General features: G+C 44.4%; 1 protein-coding gene and 1 long non-coding RNA gene across 3 annotated transcripts; both read right to left on the bottom strand.

The window, feature by feature from the left end:
• Nucleotides 1-567: 567 nt before the first annotated feature.
• On the bottom strand, nt 568-5,353 carry LOC103646451 (cellulose synthase-like protein H1). Of its 2 annotated transcripts, none has more exons than XM_008671189.3 (9): nt 4,958-5,353; nt 4,421-4,784; nt 4,206-4,331; nt 3,941-4,081; nt 3,635-3,847; nt 3,431-3,548; nt 1,932-2,122; nt 1,471-1,821; nt 568-1,337 (listed from the first exon to the last, which is right to left on the bottom strand). In XM_008671189.3, the coding sequence occupies exons 1-9, from the start codon at nt 5,242-5,244 to the stop codon at nt 783-785; spliced, it is 2,346 nt and encodes a 781-aa protein (XP_008669411.1). In that variant the 5' UTR covers nt 5,245-5,353; the 3' UTR covers nt 568-782. The 2 variants fall into 2 exon arrangements, with proteins under 2 accessions (XP_008669411.1, XP_008669410.1); XM_008671188.4 differs by having other exon boundaries at nt 1,932-2,131; nt 4,958-5,352.
• Nucleotides 5,354-15,317: 9,964 nt separating this feature from the next.
• On the bottom strand, nt 15,318-16,864 carry LOC103648644 (uncharacterized). The gene is made up of 3 exons (XR_002750008.2): nt 16,791-16,864; nt 16,190-16,697; nt 15,318-16,108 (listed from the first exon to the last, which is right to left on the bottom strand). It is a non-coding gene; the product is annotated as an uncharacterized lncRNA (long non-coding RNA).
• Nucleotides 16,865-17,204: the final 340 nt, after the last annotated feature.

The following is a 17,204-nucleotide window of genomic DNA, read 5'->3' as shown; positions in this document are numbered from 1 at the left end:
AGGGACTCGAGGACAGGCAGACTCACTTGAATGCCCACAGAGACATCTTTAACCAGTTTCAGGCTTTTTCAAGCTCTCAGCAATACAACTCACAAGTGGAGTAAGGTATTATGCTGAATACGTGAGTATTGTGAAACAAGTCGACATATATGTCATGCCCTCGTGGGAGAGAACTCTAAAAGAACTTGTATTTGAGTATTGCGTTGTCTGATAGTGTTTATTGCATGAGAATTGAAGTTTGTGGTTGCATATGTACGTTGTATGTCATTTTGGTGAACATATGATACGTGGATCAATTAGATTACTATGCAACCTGAATTGAACAAATGTAAAAAAAATCATTTTTTGTAAAAAAACAGAAAATCTGGTTCATATGATTGGTTTATCAGCGGGTTTTGACTGTTTACTGTTAGTTTTTTAGCGGAAAATCGGTTTCAATTTGTCCAGTTTTGATTTAAGCAAATCGATCGGTTTTACGGGTGGGTACGGATTTTTTTTTTACTCCAGACGATTTGGTTATCCTTGGCTCACAGCCTCAGACGCGGCCCAGAATCGACGCTCAGGAACTGGTGGGAGTAGGATAAAATAATACTCGCTGTTTCTATCGCCGACCACTGGCCTCGACTTGTAATCTTGAGCAAGAATTCTATACAAGCAGTGGAAGCAGAGAGTTGTGTACAAATCTTAGGCGGAACATGCTGTTGTCTGCATTATTACGGGTCTCTGACATGAAAACCTTCCGCAGCAGTAGCAGTGGTGAGTCGACGCCGGGGCCGGGCAAGTTACTTGCGTGTGGACAGGTGCACGAACGCGGCCACGAGCAGGGCAGCCTTGATCCTGACGCTCCAGGGGATGCCGTAGCTTCCCCTGCCGCCGACGAGGCCCCTCACGAACGGCCAGAAGCAGAGCAGAAGCCAGGCGCAGCACACGAACTCCCCGACGCCCGGGCCGCCGCCGCCACCGGTGACCGCCCTCCACGCTCCGACGGCGACGGCGACGACGCTCAGCATCGCGAGCGCCGCCGGCGGGACGAACACCGGCGACGAGTCGAAGGTGAACCGCCCCGGGTCGGCGTCGGCGCCGTCGCCGTCGGGCGAGCCCTGCTGCTGCTGCTGCTCCTTGCGTGTCACCTCGAACACCGTCTCCGAGAGGCCCACCGTCTTGAGGACCACGGTGAGGAACGCGAGCAGCCATGCGGAGGACGACGTGATCCGCTGCATCCGCTGGTTGTTCCACCAGGCGCGCGCCGAGAGCCGGCAGTCCACGTACTCGCCCAGGTTGTACGCGTTGTAGGCCAGGAACAGCGCCAGCGGAACGACGAAGCCGGGCTCCGATGCCTGGACGAAGAATTTTTTGTAAAAAAAAAAAATTTGCATGCAGGTGCAGCTGATTAATTAATGTGCATGACACACGCCGTTTCCACTGAAACGATGACGATGATGATAGAGGGAAATTTATTACTAAGTTTACCTTTGGCAGGAAGGAGCGGTTGGCGATGAGGCAGTAGGGTCCGAGCAGCGCGTAGCAGAGCTCGAAGGGCGCCCTGACGGGCCACACGTCGATGACAAGGTAGGCGAGGCACTGCCGGAAACGGAGGCGCTTGGACGCGGAGAGGAGGAACGGGTTGTGGCGGCTGAGGACGATCTCCAGCAGGCCCGTCGCCCATCTCTTGTACTGGGTGAGGCTGGCGGGCCCGCCGGTGGGCGCGCCGCCGAGGAACGCCGGTGGGTCCGGGCTCAGGAGCGCCGACCTCCAGCCGGCGGCGTGGATGCGCTGCCCCGTCAGGACGTCCTCGGTCATGGACCCGTACACCCAGCCAACCTGCGAGCGCACGTACGGCGTCGGCGACACATGCAATGTCATGTCATGCATGATGTGATATATATGCGAGGGACGGGACGGGACAGACAGTGTTAAAATCGTATGCACACCTCCTGACCCCAGCTCGTGCCCGTCTCGTAGCTGCAGGCAGAGACTTGCTTCGCCACTTCGACGCGGCTCGTTAGATCTGCCACCGCAGCTGGCGCTTCTTTCGACGTGATGATGCTCCTCGCCGACTCGATCAGTTCTTTCGAACTGCCAAACTTCTTCTGTAGCTCCTTGTAGGACGGTGAATCTGCTGCTGCCAGAGCTTGTATTGCACAACCAGTCAAGTTCATGGACTGAATCAGAATACACTGGGCAAATCATCACACTGGATAGCGGCTCATTCGAAGTTTTTTCCCGATAAACACCCAGTCCTGCTCATCCGCGAACCACACTCGTTTGACACCAAACGAGACGAGCGGTCGTAATCGATCGCGATCGTAATCGATCACGATCTAAATGTTTTTTATAATTAATTTAGTTAAAAAAATAGAGCATGGTTTTAATCTGAATTGTTTTTTTAAATTTTATAGTGTAAAATTTATAGCCGTTGTCAACTATACAAGCGACCACCGATTATACGTCCGTCGTGACTTTCTATTTTTTTTAAAAAAACGTAACTTTTTTCGTAGTTACAAAGCTAACAAAAACAACGGCCCATCCTACACCTCGTGTCTTTCCATTTTTCAACAAAGTCACCTTTTCCTTTTTTAAAAAAAAATGCATAACTTAAACATATAAACTTAGGTAGTGTTTGGTTATTAGGGACTAATTTTTAGTCCCTCCATTTTATTCCACTTTAGTCTATAAATTGCAAAATATGGAAACAATAACTCTATTTTAGTTTCTATATTTGACAATTTAGTGACTAAATTGGAATAAATTGGAGGGACTAAAAATTAGTCTCTAAAACCAAACACCCCCTTACTACGTGACAAAAGTTATGCGCATAACTTACTATACTTAACAAATCTATAAGCAAAACTTATATGCATAACAATTTTTCAACCTAACTTCAAATCATTATCTTTTGCGTAATTAAACTATACAAATAACATAACTTATATACTCAGATAACTTATTCTTTTCTGGTTTCTTATTTTTATTAGATACAGTTTATTCAACATACGTCTGTGTGTAATTTATTTAGAGTAGATGTCTTAACATGTCATATATATATACGACAAAAACAGACAAATCAAGACAAAAAAATAGTAGGAAAAAAAGAAACAGAAATAGCAGAAGGACAAATAAACGTTCCATCGTCGTTCGTTGTCCGCACACACTACGGAACGAGCCCACGCACGTATTCGCTATGTATCATGTATGTGACAGAGATGGAGAAAATAAAATACCGAGATAGATAAACTAGAATTGCGAGGCCGCAAGCAAGGGACGACGACGTGCGAACACAAAAAAAAAAACGAAAACAAAATACAGATATACCTTGACAAAAAAATAAAATGAGCAACCGCCGCTTCGTTGGAGGAGCCGAGCGTTCGCTAGGATAAATCGAGTAAACCACCGCTCATCGATCGGGGATTGGGATAGATAGAGACCTCACCTTTGGTGGCGCCGGTGCCGGAGCCCGGTGGCACGCCGTACATGACTTTCCTGCGGTGAAAGCAACCCGTCCCGCAGTAAAATATGCCTTGGAGTCCGGCAATTCCGTGTCCAACTTTCTGAAACGAGAGCAGCATGCATGCAGTAACAGTAGCGAGCACTACTACTCCTCGTCCTCGATGTGGTAGCGCGATTCGACGTGTACCTCGAATATAACCTGCATCTGGTTCCCGAAAGGGTCGTCCGCGAGGCCGCCGTAGAACCGCTGCGGCGCCTGGACGAAGCCGCTGTGGACCTCGTCGTCGAAGCCCAGGAGGAGGCACATGGCGTGGAGGGCCGCCTGCGGGTTGTTGGCGAACATGTCGCAGTCCACGTTCAGCATGATCGGCGCGTTGGTCAGCACCGCGGACACCCTCGTCTGCACAGCGCATGTACAGTACAGCATGACACCCTCGCGTCTTGCTACTGGAGCTGGACTGGGAGAGTGGAGTGGACAGAGACGAACATATACCAGGACGTTCATGGCCCCGGCCTTGAAGTGGTGGGGCTGCGTGCGGCTCTTCTCCCTCGAGACGTATATGAGGCTTGGGACTCCATCCCCTGCCGCCTGCTCATCGCTCTCGCTCTTGCTGCTGTCGTTGTCCCACAGGACCTGCCGAGCACTCGCGCATGCCAGCAGAAGATGGTGATTCACGATCGTCACACACGACTATGCCATGATGACACGCGCTGCGTGCTGCAGTGCTCGACCGACGAGCATCAGTTCATCTCTCTACCTTGATTATGGTCGGGTGGTTCCCGCGGTCAGCACCCACGAACTCGGCGAACGCGCCGTCGCCGCGCCGGACTAGAGACTTCTCCTCGGCGCTCTCGATCCGGCGGACCAGCTCCTCGTACTCGTTCTGCACACGACGCGCGTACGTGCAAGACCACGATCAGAAGACACTGCTGGCACGTGAGTGTGCATCGTACGGCCGGCGGACGCTGTTACCTTCATGGACGTCCAAGCGCGCAGGAACTCGGCGTCGGCGTCGGCGGCCCCACCGCCACCGCCACGCTCCGCCGCCCCGCCGCCGGAGGAGGAGGAGAAGTACGCGAAGGGGGCCCTGACCTTGGCGCCGTGCTTCCTGGTGAACGGCACCCAGAGCTTGGCGAACTCGGCGGCCTCGCGCAGCGCGTAGCATGTCACCGCCGAGCAGCCGTCGTCGGAGACGTAGCACGACAGCTTGCCCGCGGGGTAGTCCAGCGCCAGCAGCGACAGCACCGTGTTCACCGTCACCACCGCCGGCTCCAGCTTCGGGTCCGCCGTCGTCACGAACATGTCCACCGCCGGCAGCAGCTCGTCGTCGCCCGCCCTGACGACAAAACAAATTCATCATCATTTATATATTAAACGCACGCAACACATTGACGAGGCAACCAAAAAGAAACAAAGAACTACTAGTAGCTACTAGCACGTACGTCTTGGTGGTGTACAGTACAGTACAGTACGGTGTACTTATTGCCACCACGTACCGGCACCACTCACCAATATCCGGCGAGGCGTTCAGGGTGCGTGACGAAGCGGACGGGGTTCCATTTGGCGTTCATGTTGAGCAGCCAGACCACCGTGAACCACGCCTCGCAAATGAGCGCGGCGACCCAGCACCACGTGCACGCGGCCGCCGTGCCGCCCGACGACACCAGCGAGGACGCACGGCGGGCGAGGAGGGCCAGGAGCAGGGAAAGGACGGCGAGGTCGGCCAGCTTCCACGCCGTGCGGGGGAGCGGGACCCTCTCCTGCAGCTGGAGCTTCGCCTTATTGGCGCTCGTCATGGCCGGCAGAGAGCGAGCCGGCCGGACGACGGATTCTTCCTGGTCCCCTCTCAGCACAGTAGCACGCGAGAACCACAAGAAAACACAGACGGAACCAGTTGGTACTGGTACGTGATCGTGTATATATATAGACGACACACTCGCAGACAAGGTGTTAGTGTCTAGCTTCGCCTGGCACATTATGGTAGATTCTCCAATCTACAACATATTTAATTTATCGTTTTTTTCTTCGATCAGAGCGGTTATTGGCAGGCACATTTCTGAATACACGAAAACTCCCGGACTCCTAGTCCTAGTAAGGGCAAGGTTAATAATATAGGGTGTGTTTGGTTCGAGAAATGGAGTGATTCATCTTCTTCTCACTCCTCACATTTTTATTTGATTTGAGGAATAAAATAAGTTGATCCATCACCACCTCATTCCTTATAAGATAATAATTAGTATATATATGAGGAGTGGGTTGATTCCACCAAAATTGATGGAATGAACTTATGATGCATCACCTCATGAAGCATTAGACGACTCCACAAACCAAACACACTAATAGTTTACAGTGAGCTTTATGATAATAACGTGTTAAATATAACCAACTAAAAGTCTAATTATATACTCTCTCCATCCTAGTATGTGAGGGTACCTCCTCTGCTCGAAGACCAAGAAATATGTTTACTTCCTTCTATCAACACAACACTAGTACGGCTGCATCGATGTACACTAGCACTTTTTTATTATGGGACTTCAATAAAAATGGTTGTCTTATATTATTAAGACAAGTTGTACATTTAATGTTTGATCCATCTCTTTCTCTTATAAAGTATAAAGTATCTTAGAGTGCGTGAGTAGCCTATCCTTAGCCAAGTCTCTATATTTTCCTTCCTTCTACGTTGTCATAAATCTAACTTGAGAGGACGGGACGTAGCCCAGTTGGTGTGTTCCTAGGTGAGGGAATGACCGGGCGTGGATTTATATTATCCCTCGGATCAACACCTCATGCCTCACTTTGGAGATTTTTCTCGGTAGGGTATACACACGCGTGTGTTCACTGATATATGTGTATCCCACGCACTAGAGGTTAGACCCTGGCCCTCAATCTATTTCTAGTGTATATTATTAGACACGAATGTGTGTGTGCATGTGGTGTGTATAGTGGTGTGAGTGTGTAGTGTAGGGTCCTTGTATCTTCTTAAAAAAATAAATCTAACTTGATATCCCTTTTGGTTCGTCTATATCAGCTTACTGTATTCTTCGCTATAAATGCGTGTAACAATAAAAGTTCAAACTATCAATTTCACTCCACAACACATATATGGATAGTATATACGTAGCCTCTTGACCTCAGGTCCTCAGCATACAGACAGCAGCCGCTTCACGACACCACAAACAGCACGATCCTTGAAGATTCACCCAAATCCATTCCACATCATCAGCAATTCAGCATTCAATTTCAGGAAGAAGACGACAACTGCTCCAGCAGGGCCGCCGCCTAGCCTCCCAAATTCCGATGGTCGCTCACCATGTTTTTTATATCTATACTACTCTATTAAGAATCTAAAAACATCTCCAATAATTATATAAATTTAGCACCCTCAATTATAGATTTAAGAAGTTGCTAAATCACTTTAACGATGTCACACCCGGGTTTCGGGGCACCAAGACCCGGGCGCGAACATAATCACCAGATGTGTTAGGACCAAGTCTCACACATATGATGAATCATGGCACAGGATCGAATGTCACATCTTTACTACATAACAGGAGTTCTATACAAAATAAATAATTACATTATAAGGAGACAACGGTCCAGCAACCCAAAGTTGACTAGGAGACGACGGCCTAGATCTCTCACGAACTCATCGCAACATCCTCCATGCGCCTCATCCTGCGGTACCTGTTCTTGACCTGTGGGGGGGTGTGAGACAGCAAGAGTGAGCTCACATACGTTCATCGCTCAACAAGTTGTGGGGAATAATGTGCATGAACTCGCCAAAGGTGGGAGCTCACGTGAAGTGTAAGGCTTACCAAAGGAGATGGTTAGAGCTGAGCATTGCTTTTAAAGTTGGTCAAAATTTTATTAGCAATTACTAAGTATAAGTAAACACCAACCCAATTAAGTAGTAGAACAAAAGTAACAACCTCACCTGCGATGCAATGCATATGACAAATTGAGTTTAAGTTCCATAATTTAATCATCAGAGAGTCCTGAGCTGCTCATGACCGTGAGCTCAGCTAGTATACCAGTTTTACACTCTGCAGAGGTGGTACCCTTTACCCACAAGTCATGTTACCCATCTACCAAGGGATCGCGACTTCCCATACACCTCTACCGAGGAGGCGAGGCAGGGTAACACTACGAGGCCTTTACAAAGTTCCACTAGCTTCAGAAAACCCGCTACAGTTTATAGGAAGCTCCAATGCAGGGTTCTTGCCTGACCGCCATCGCAGCAAAATCAACCAAGGACCTCCCTACACTGACCACTCCCCTACTGCCCTTGCCCCTTTCGGGTAAGGTAGTCCTCCACTAGCTTTCCTAATTAATCAGCCAAGGGCGTCCATAAACCCTTGTGGCGGCACGTGTTTCTCAAGTTAAGCTCTATGTTCCAATTAACATTAATGATCTTGACATGAACATAAATAGAATAACAAAATAACTGGAACATAGATATGATAAATAATTATCCCAAATCCATGTAAAGCAATAGCAAACTACCCAAGTGATTCAGGGGTAAACAAGGTAAAGAGATAAACAATCTAGGGTAACCTATTGGGTCCCATCAAAATTAACCTATGCATGAATAAATGATATTAAAGAACATTATTGGGTAAAAAGTGGTCAAGGGCACAACTTGCCTGGGACTTGAGATTCCAGGTACCAGGATGATCTGCAGGTGACACGTGTTCTCGCTGCTAAACGTAGCAATACAGACAAACATGGTATAGACAAAATTAACATTACACCAAACATAAGAACAAACTGTATAATAATAATATACGCATCGCTACGAGATCGCGGGTTCGAAAACCACTAAAATCGGAGTTATGGTTATTAAGTTATGATTTTCTGAAGTTATTTAATGCCTAGAATAGAGTTATTCATGTGAATAATTTTAAATCAAGTTTCATTGTTAGACAAAGATTCTAGATGTTAAACAATATTTAAACAAAATAAATACCACTGGAATGAATCAATTTGGAGTTATATATTTTAAGTTATGAATTTCTGAAGGTTTTATGTGTTTTATGCAAGATTAAATAGGATATAAATTTTAATATGACTTTCATGTGAAAACAGTGGTACTAGATGATAAACCATAACATTACAAAATTAGGAATGGACTAAAAAGGAGTTAGTATGAATTTTCTAGGAATTAAACAAGATCTAGAATTATTTTTATACTAGAAAAGCATTTTCTGTATTAATTTATTCAATTTCCTATGTCTCTAGACTGCGCGCATTGTTATTATAAAGTGCAGGGGCCTCGGCGCAAGAAACCCGAGACTCAGACGAACCTTATATGGACGGCGGGTTGATTTATGAAGTCTAAAGGGTCTCTTTCGCAATTGATATCGGCCGAAGGGGTATGGTTCAATCTAGGCCGTTGGATTGACGACCAAGCATTCACATTAGATTGAGTAATTTATTTAACTGATGGGTTATAAGCACCGCTGGATCAGAGATCCACGGTCCACGTACTCCTACGACCCGATCCGGTTCTAGCCGCACGATTGCCATCTAAGGCCTCCGATTGATCTATGCGACGGTGTATGTGACCGATTAATCCGAGACGTCCATTCCGATCGGGCGGTCTGAACGACCCCGCCGCCCTCCTACCCAGACCGCAGCAGCTCCCAGCTGCCGAGCGGCGGTGGTCACCACCGGCAAACTGGAGTACGCGCAGCAGCGACCCAATTCGACAATTCACACGATCGACGCCATGAGCAGAGCAAATTGATTCGGATGAGGGAGTTCTTACTAGGTATAAGGATGCCCGGTACCACGGGTCACGGCGAACTGCGGATCCAAGGCGAAGGAGTACTCTGATGAGCAATCCGCGCGACCCGGCGACGATACAGAGCTCCGATTCGCCAGATACCCAAGCGATAGTGTGGTCCGAAGCTCTCGGACCAAGCCCCAGGCACCTAATAACGACGGGAGTGCGGGATGGCTATGGCGGCGGACCAGATTCTCTTTCCCTGCGGTAGCACTCTTCTTCTCCTGTAGACATGGTGACGCTAATCCAAGGCAGAACTCGATTCGAGGGATGAGGAGGTCACGGGGGCTCGCTTTTATAGCCCAGAGGCGCTGGCGAGTTGGCCACGTCGGCCCCAAAGATCTCGCAGAGGTTGTTCAGAGCCCGACTCGGGGTTTGTTGCAGCGACCACGAAAATCCCGGAAGGGATCTCAACGGACTAGGAACGAAGAGCTTGAGCATGTAATGTTTACGGAGGTGGTTGCAATGGAATACGATCGCGTGGGAGATGATTCATAAGCTATGCGCATGGGAGAGGCTGGACCATGGGTCCCGATCGAAGAGGAAGGGGTCGTATTCTGGACGAGAAAATATCTGTGCGCATGACGGCTCTGGGCAACAGACGCGAGTCCTGGAGAAGATGACCCAGCTCGTTCTGTTTGTGCTCGTGAACGAGGGAGAGGAAGCTGGCAAGGGGTCCCATGTGTCAGCACGGTTGAGCAAAGACGCTAGCGCGTGCGGAAGCACATGAGGCTGCGATACAAGCGTTGGTTAATTTGCATGCTTATGTCATGCTGATGATATGGTGACACAGGTTCTGGCAAATGAATAAAGAAAAGGATTTTGGAGGGGGGTGGCCGACGGAATGGGATGAGGTGTTGGGCTGAGCAATTTTGGCCCATACACAATTACACTCTTTATTTCTTTCTTTAAATTTTCTATTTCGAATTTTTGGATTACTATATTCAAATATGATATGAATTTCAAGTCTGAGATTAGATTTTAAATAAAACTAGATACACATTCAAAAACCAGCATGATGCACAATTTAATGGTATGACTTTTATTAATCCTTTATTTTTTTAAATGTGGTGTTCACATGAGATGGTGAATAGAGATGGCACATATAAAAATAATAATAATTTTACCCCCTTTTATATCTTCTTACAAGTTGGGTATTACAAACGAGTAGAAAAATAGGTGTGCTCCAACAGTTCTATATTTATTAGTTGCTAATTTTTAAAATTGTCCATATCAACAAAAAATTAAACATGCCTTCTATTTTTAATAGAGTTAGCACATCAAGAACCTTTCATAACGTCTTGTAAGGTCGAAGTTGTCGATGGAAGACCAGAAGGTCGCGTGACGGCGTGAAGACAACACATGACACTTGAGATAGATTTGTGATCAATAGGACGGTGACCGAAATATGGTTTATGCGATGGATTTAGAACCAACATTGATTTAGGAAGTCCCAACGAGGTTGGTAAATGTAGGGATGAAATTGAGTTTCGTAGAAAGTTTATAAATTTAAGAACTTGCTTCACATAACTCTTGGAGAAGAGTTTTCTCCGAAAACTTTTTAAATCATATTTAGGGAATTGTTTACATAACTATTCGAGATGCTCTAATGTGGGTACTTGGTGCTACCACGGCTCCACCCTCCATACTGACACTCTGGACTCGCCCCGACTGGTTATCCTGCCTCACACACCCCATCTCGACGTCGTCCAGCTATACCTTAGTGTTTAGAAATAAACAATAATTATATAAAAATAGTGCAGAGTGTGAACACTCGATCCACACCCCTCTGCTCTAGAAATTTGGCTAACCATCAGATCACACGTACCTTAGTAGTGTTTATAAATAATCATAATTATATTTGCATAAATATCTATTTATATGATATATAAAAACCATAGTGAAGCACGAGTAACTGGCTAGTAGATATCTTAATTTTGGTCCACTAAAAATTTTAAAAGATAAAAAAGTTGAAGTTAAGTTTACCAGAAACATTAATGTCTTCTATATAGATTTTTTAGTATATTAAAAATATGGATTCTTATCCGCCCGGCGCCCTGGGTCTCTAAAATGTCAGCTCTGACCGTGCTCCATTACTCTCTTTTTCGTATTTACCTGTTTGGATCCTCGAAATTCAATTCCATTCTAGTAATCATAATTTAGACACAAAATAATTAAGCTAGTATGGTTTTATACATTATACATTTATATACTATTGTTGGCCATATGGGGGATATATTTGTGTGCTAAATTTCTATTATAAGGGAGCAAGTCGAAAAGCATATTATAAGTTGCAGGGTAGAAATATAGGCTAGTGATACATAAAATCAAATTTCATCCCTCGTCCAATGAATTTAGGATAGGTTTATATTCAAACTTTGGAAAAGTGGTGGAAAGTCAAATTCCAAACTAAATAACCTACTCTATTAAGTAAATTCCAAGTCATTCAGATCCTTCAACAATCTACATGGATTTTTACCTAGATCCAACTAAAAAAGCGACCATTTAGATCCTTCAACAAAAGACTAGAGACCCAAATCTTACCACATCTCTATATGTCTACATGGTTATGCTAGTATGGATAAGGCCATGTGAAAATTGCAAGAAAAAACCCTCATTCCCCCTCTCTCCTCCCCTTCCACTCCCTTTGCCCCCCGTTGATCTCATGCCTACCTCATAGTTGTGCTTGTGTGCTTGCCTCCGCTTCGGAGGAATATACAGGCTCATGAATAGACAAAGAAAGGTGGACTAGAAGAACTGATTTAGTGACAAAAGAATTGATGGGGATTTGAGGAGGTTGAGGGGAAATAAACGAATGTTCACTTCAATCCTCTCTAACCCCCTTAATTTTCTGGTCACCAAACTAGCCCTAAGGAGAGATAGGTGAAGAGTTTTTTTTGCATCTTTAACCGATATGACTGCATAGACGCTTGGCAGTTGTCGGTGTTTAGCACCAGCAACGCACTACGGGGTACACCACGTAGCGCTATAGCGGTCGGCAACATCGACAATTGCTCGATGGTTCGTGCGTAGCACAATGGATCTCAAAGATCTATACAGATTCGAGCCGCCGTAGTGTGTAATACTCGTGAAATTACTCTTGAGTTTGAGGCTACAAAGTGGACGAGAACTGTGCTCTCGCTATGTCTAACAAGGAATCCATTCGTCTTGTAGGGGTTTCGAACCTGTCTTATATATCTGACATGTTAGGGTTACACCGCTGATTAGATAACTACTGTTGCGCCTATATTTGTGGACCTGTCTCCGACTTAAACAGCTTAACTTGTCCTCTGCATGCGAGGGAGTTAGTTGTGAAGGCTTCACGCCCACGCCTTTGAGTTCTTAGTTATCCAGCGGCCGGCGGAGTTCGAACTGAATAGCCCACGACGTGAGGAACTTTCTACGGCCAGTAAACATTTTGACTCTCACCAATTGATCGCTGAGCTGATATTTTACTACTACTAGATCATTTTTTAATGAAGCAAATTGAACAATTGGTCGTTGCTCCAAAGAACATCCGAAATAAAGCTGCATCGACCTGCATGCGCTAGCGCCTCTCGTTCATGCATGGCCGGCAGCCGTGCTTGCCTGCTCTGGCTAAGCATAGCTTCCGCAAATTTGTTGCCGGTCGTTCTCTATCTATCGGATTCGGATCCACCTCCGCGACAACTACGGCGAGACAGCAGCCTAGTAGAGTAGTAGCAGCGTGCGCGACGGATGGAAGCTAGTAGCACTCACCCGTAGAGCGTGATTGGTGGCCAGCGCTAGCTAGCAGGCCTCTGGGAACCGGCCGGCAGGCTCCCTCGTTAGGGCTTATTCAGTTTTATCAGAACCCATATGAACTGGATAAGATTGTGTGAGTTTTAATCCACAGAAATTTAAAATTTTTCATATTTTTTAATCTCTTCTAATCCATGAGCCATATAAATAACATAACAAGGCCTTACGGAACCAATCACCCCCATACCCAGAGATAGCTGGATCTGGCAACGTACCCATGATCCGACGTGATCAGTGACGTCGTGACTGCAGATCGCGTGCATGCACTAGCAGCCGGCGAATCATTGGGCCTGTTTGGTTCAGCTTTTCTCTGACCAGTTTTTCTAAAAATCTGGCTGTGGGGAGAATTTGGCTATGCAGAGAATCTGAGTATCACTACGATTACGTGTGAAGGAAGACAAAATTGTTCATAGGGCTCAGGATCTAGAAAGTAACGGATTTCTACTATTACAACGACTCAATCGATTATGTGTTTATGTTGATTTTGAATGGTTTTTGCCTTAACGAATTTTATAGTAGCTAGCTGAAAAGCTGAGTGTTTGATAGTCACAACAGTTTTTGGTGGCCACAAGCTGCCAGAAGCTGAAAGCTGGGCGGTCCCGTCGTCGGGCCGGGTGCGCCCCCACCTTCCCGGCGGTTCTTGGTGTTTGTCCGTTTGCCACCGTACTGATGTGTGGCGGTGGCGGGCGCAACGGGGCGTCATCCGCCCGTGCGGGTGCGCCTGCAAGCGACGTCCAACGGCCCAATATGTGTGTGTTCCATATATATATAGCTGGACTGGAACGTCCGATCCTGTTTACTAGGATCTGGAAGCCTGTCTCTACTAGGCGGGCGCTCCCTCGCACAAAGTGAAGTTGTACTTGGTTTCTTTTATCTGTCGGGCGAATTGAAGTAGACCCACACGTTGGTACTTCCTCCATTTCAATTTGAAATAAGACGTGTTCTGCCGTTTCAGCTTAACAAGACGGGTGTTTGCTAGATACTCGTAGTTTTGCACTACTATGTGCTTACATATAGACTATATCTAAGTACGTATATAATAAAAAACAATATATTTAGGGAAAAAACTAGAATATTTTATAATTTATAAAGAGGAAGAACTTTGTAGGTAGAAAGGGGAATTTATAAATAACAAGTGTACATGTTCATACGTCGCAACACCAATTCCAACTTATTACATGCATGCATGAGACAGATCTAGATGCCAAACAGTTCACCATAAAAACTCTATTGCTTTGGATCTAAAGAGGTTGGGGTAGAAATCAAGATATGGTTTTTATATCAACTATCAGACAAGGCGGATCCAGAATCCGACCACGTACTGTCTATTGGATCTACTGGATTTTAAATGAATCTTGGTAAAAAAAAACAATAAAAATAACTAGAGTCTCAATATGGCCTGTATATTCCCAGGCCACATACCGAGTGACTCGGAGCTTATATATCCACCATTGACTATCAATATGATGAGAGCAACGTTGTATCTATTTATATACGGGTTTATTTGAATACGTAGAAACTAGGGTTAGATTTTTTTTCTTATTTTTGGATTTCTTAATTTCTCAATCAAAATAATTATAGAAAATAAATCCTAAATTATATTTTTGAATAGCATAAAATACTTTTGAGCTCAGAAAAATCTTTAAACGGGAAGTACCCAGATGAAGTATTTATATTTCAGGCAATTACATACAAAAGCACCAAATAAGGCCTTGTTCGGCAATATGGGATTCTTTCCCGGGTTGATTTTTTTCCCAACATGGATTGGGTGAATCCAAGCTTTTACCCAATCCCTTGTGGGATTAAATCCCAAAACCCAATCAACCAATGTTTGTTCGTTTATGCCATATGGATTATATCCCAAAACCCAAATAACTATGTTTGTTCGTTTATTCCACGTGGATTAAATTCTAAACTTAAATACCAACAAAAGCCAATAAAACCAACAACATTTAAGCATAAAACATGTCATTAATCCAGAAATTTAAGCATAGAACATGTCATTTCTCTAGAAATTTAAGCATGTAATAGACTTAGTATAAGCTAGATTTTATCCAGAAATTTAAGCATGCCATACAAGTCTTGCAACAACCTTCCTTCAGTTCTATTACATGTTGAGCCCAAACATGGAGAAATGCAATATATATATATATATATATATATATATATATATATATATATATATATATATATATATATATATATATATATAGCTCATACTGGCACATGACTATTATAGAGAATCACCAGCAAAAAATAAACTATGAACATCATTTCTACTTCTACTTTTATGGCCATAGTAAAAAAAACACAATAATTCCTTGATCACAAAATATCCATTACAAAATATCCATTACAGAAATGACATTTATTGATTACACAATATCCATTACAGAAATGATTCACTGATTTCTACGTTGCTCATAATCTGCCCACATATGATAAGCTATCATATCTCTTAAGTTATTCCCTTCCATATTCACTTCATCATTTCCATGGTCACTATTGGGTAGGCTAACAAAACTTTGCGGGTTGATATTTCCTTGATCATTTTCTAGCCATCTCTCATCACCATTATGTGACCGAATTAAGTTATGGAGGACTGCAGCAGCAATAGGTATTTTTGCTTGATTTTCCATTTTGTGAAGGGTAGCAACTTTGAGGATTGGAAATCTCTTCTTTATGACACCCAAAGCCCTCTCTACATGATTTCTTAAAACATCATGGCGATGGTTGAATAACTCTTTGTGATTTTGAGGCCTTCGATGACCATGGCCAAACTCTTTCAGGTGATATCTAACCCCACGATATGGTGCAATAAAGGAAGTCGTATTGGCATAACCACCATCTACTAGGTAGTACTTCCCAGAAGGTACTTCAAACTTTCCTACAACATTGTTCATTGCAGATCTAAGAACCATTGAATCTGTTGCTGATCCTTCCCATCCGGCTGACACATAAGTTATGTTAAGGTTAAAATCACACACAACCATCACGTTTTGGCTAAGGGTCCCTTTTCTATTTCTGAATGGTGCGGCTTGATCGGGTGACATTGATACTGGAACATGGGTTCCATCTATTGAACCTATGCAATTCTGCAAAAAAAAGAAACGATCTTCTAAGATCTAATATTGAGGATGTTCTAAGATGGACACATAAGAGTTAAAAGAAGTCACCTTGAAGTATGGATAAAATCGGTTGTCTCCATGAATTTTAGGATGAACTTGATTGGAAGGAGGCTTTAGGAACCGCATGCTAAGGCCAGGGATAACAATGTCGAAGAAATGTTTGATGACACGGTGAAATGTATCATTGCTATGACCAAAAAAGACTTGGAGATCTTCAAATGTCGCATTGTGGCTAATCATGTATAGGAAGAAGCCAAGTTTTTCCTCAACTTTGATTCTTGTATCTTTAACCAATCCTTCCATTCTAAGATAGTTGGCCAAGGATTTGAAAATGTAAGGTTTCATTCTAAATGATACCCTGCAGTTCTTGATATGACCTTCAAGTAGCTCTCGAACCTTTTCCTCCCCGGTCAGCGCTGATGTTTGCCTCAATTTCTTTTTACTACGTCCAAGATAGCCCAAGAGATGTAGGGAAGGGAGAATCAAAAGGAAGAGGTCATCATCATCCTCCTCCCTCCTCCTAAGGTGATCTCTATTGCTCATGTACATAGCAAAACTAAAAATAACATCAAGAGAAATAAGGAAAACTAATTACTAAAGCTAGTTATGCAGTTCATATAATTCAGTTTCTTTAGGTTTTGGCTAGTACCTTGATAAAATGAGTCAGGCACCAACACCCAGGATGGGGGAGGCTCGTCCTCGCCTACTCTTGCTGGAGCAGGGACAATCTGAAAATAAATAAATTATTTGGTTCATATAAGCATCAGTAAGAACATATTCCATGTACTAGTTACTAGTATCACACAAGACAGAGAGAATGCAGTACAAACATCCAACGGTGTTTAGAAGAGGGAAATTCTATGTACTGAACTAAGTGAAAATAAATAAATTGTATATTCAGCTTCTCTGTATAGACCTACACATTTCTCTACAATCTAATTTCATTAGCCTCTCCCTCAGCTATCTACATTTCTCTACAATCTAATTTCATTACCCTCTCCCTCAGCTATCTACTTTGTTCTCCGTGGGGGGCTGTGGCACACAACACAGATGGGACATGGCA

This window comes from Zea mays, chromosome 2 (genome assembly GCF_902167145.1).
Source record: "Zea mays cultivar B73 chromosome 2, Zm-B73-REFERENCE-NAM-5.0, whole genome shotgun sequence".
Classification (NCBI taxonomy): Eukaryota; Viridiplantae; Streptophyta; class Magnoliopsida; order Poales; family Poaceae; genus Zea; species Zea mays.
This window is presented reverse-complemented; position numbering and strand designations above follow the sequence as displayed.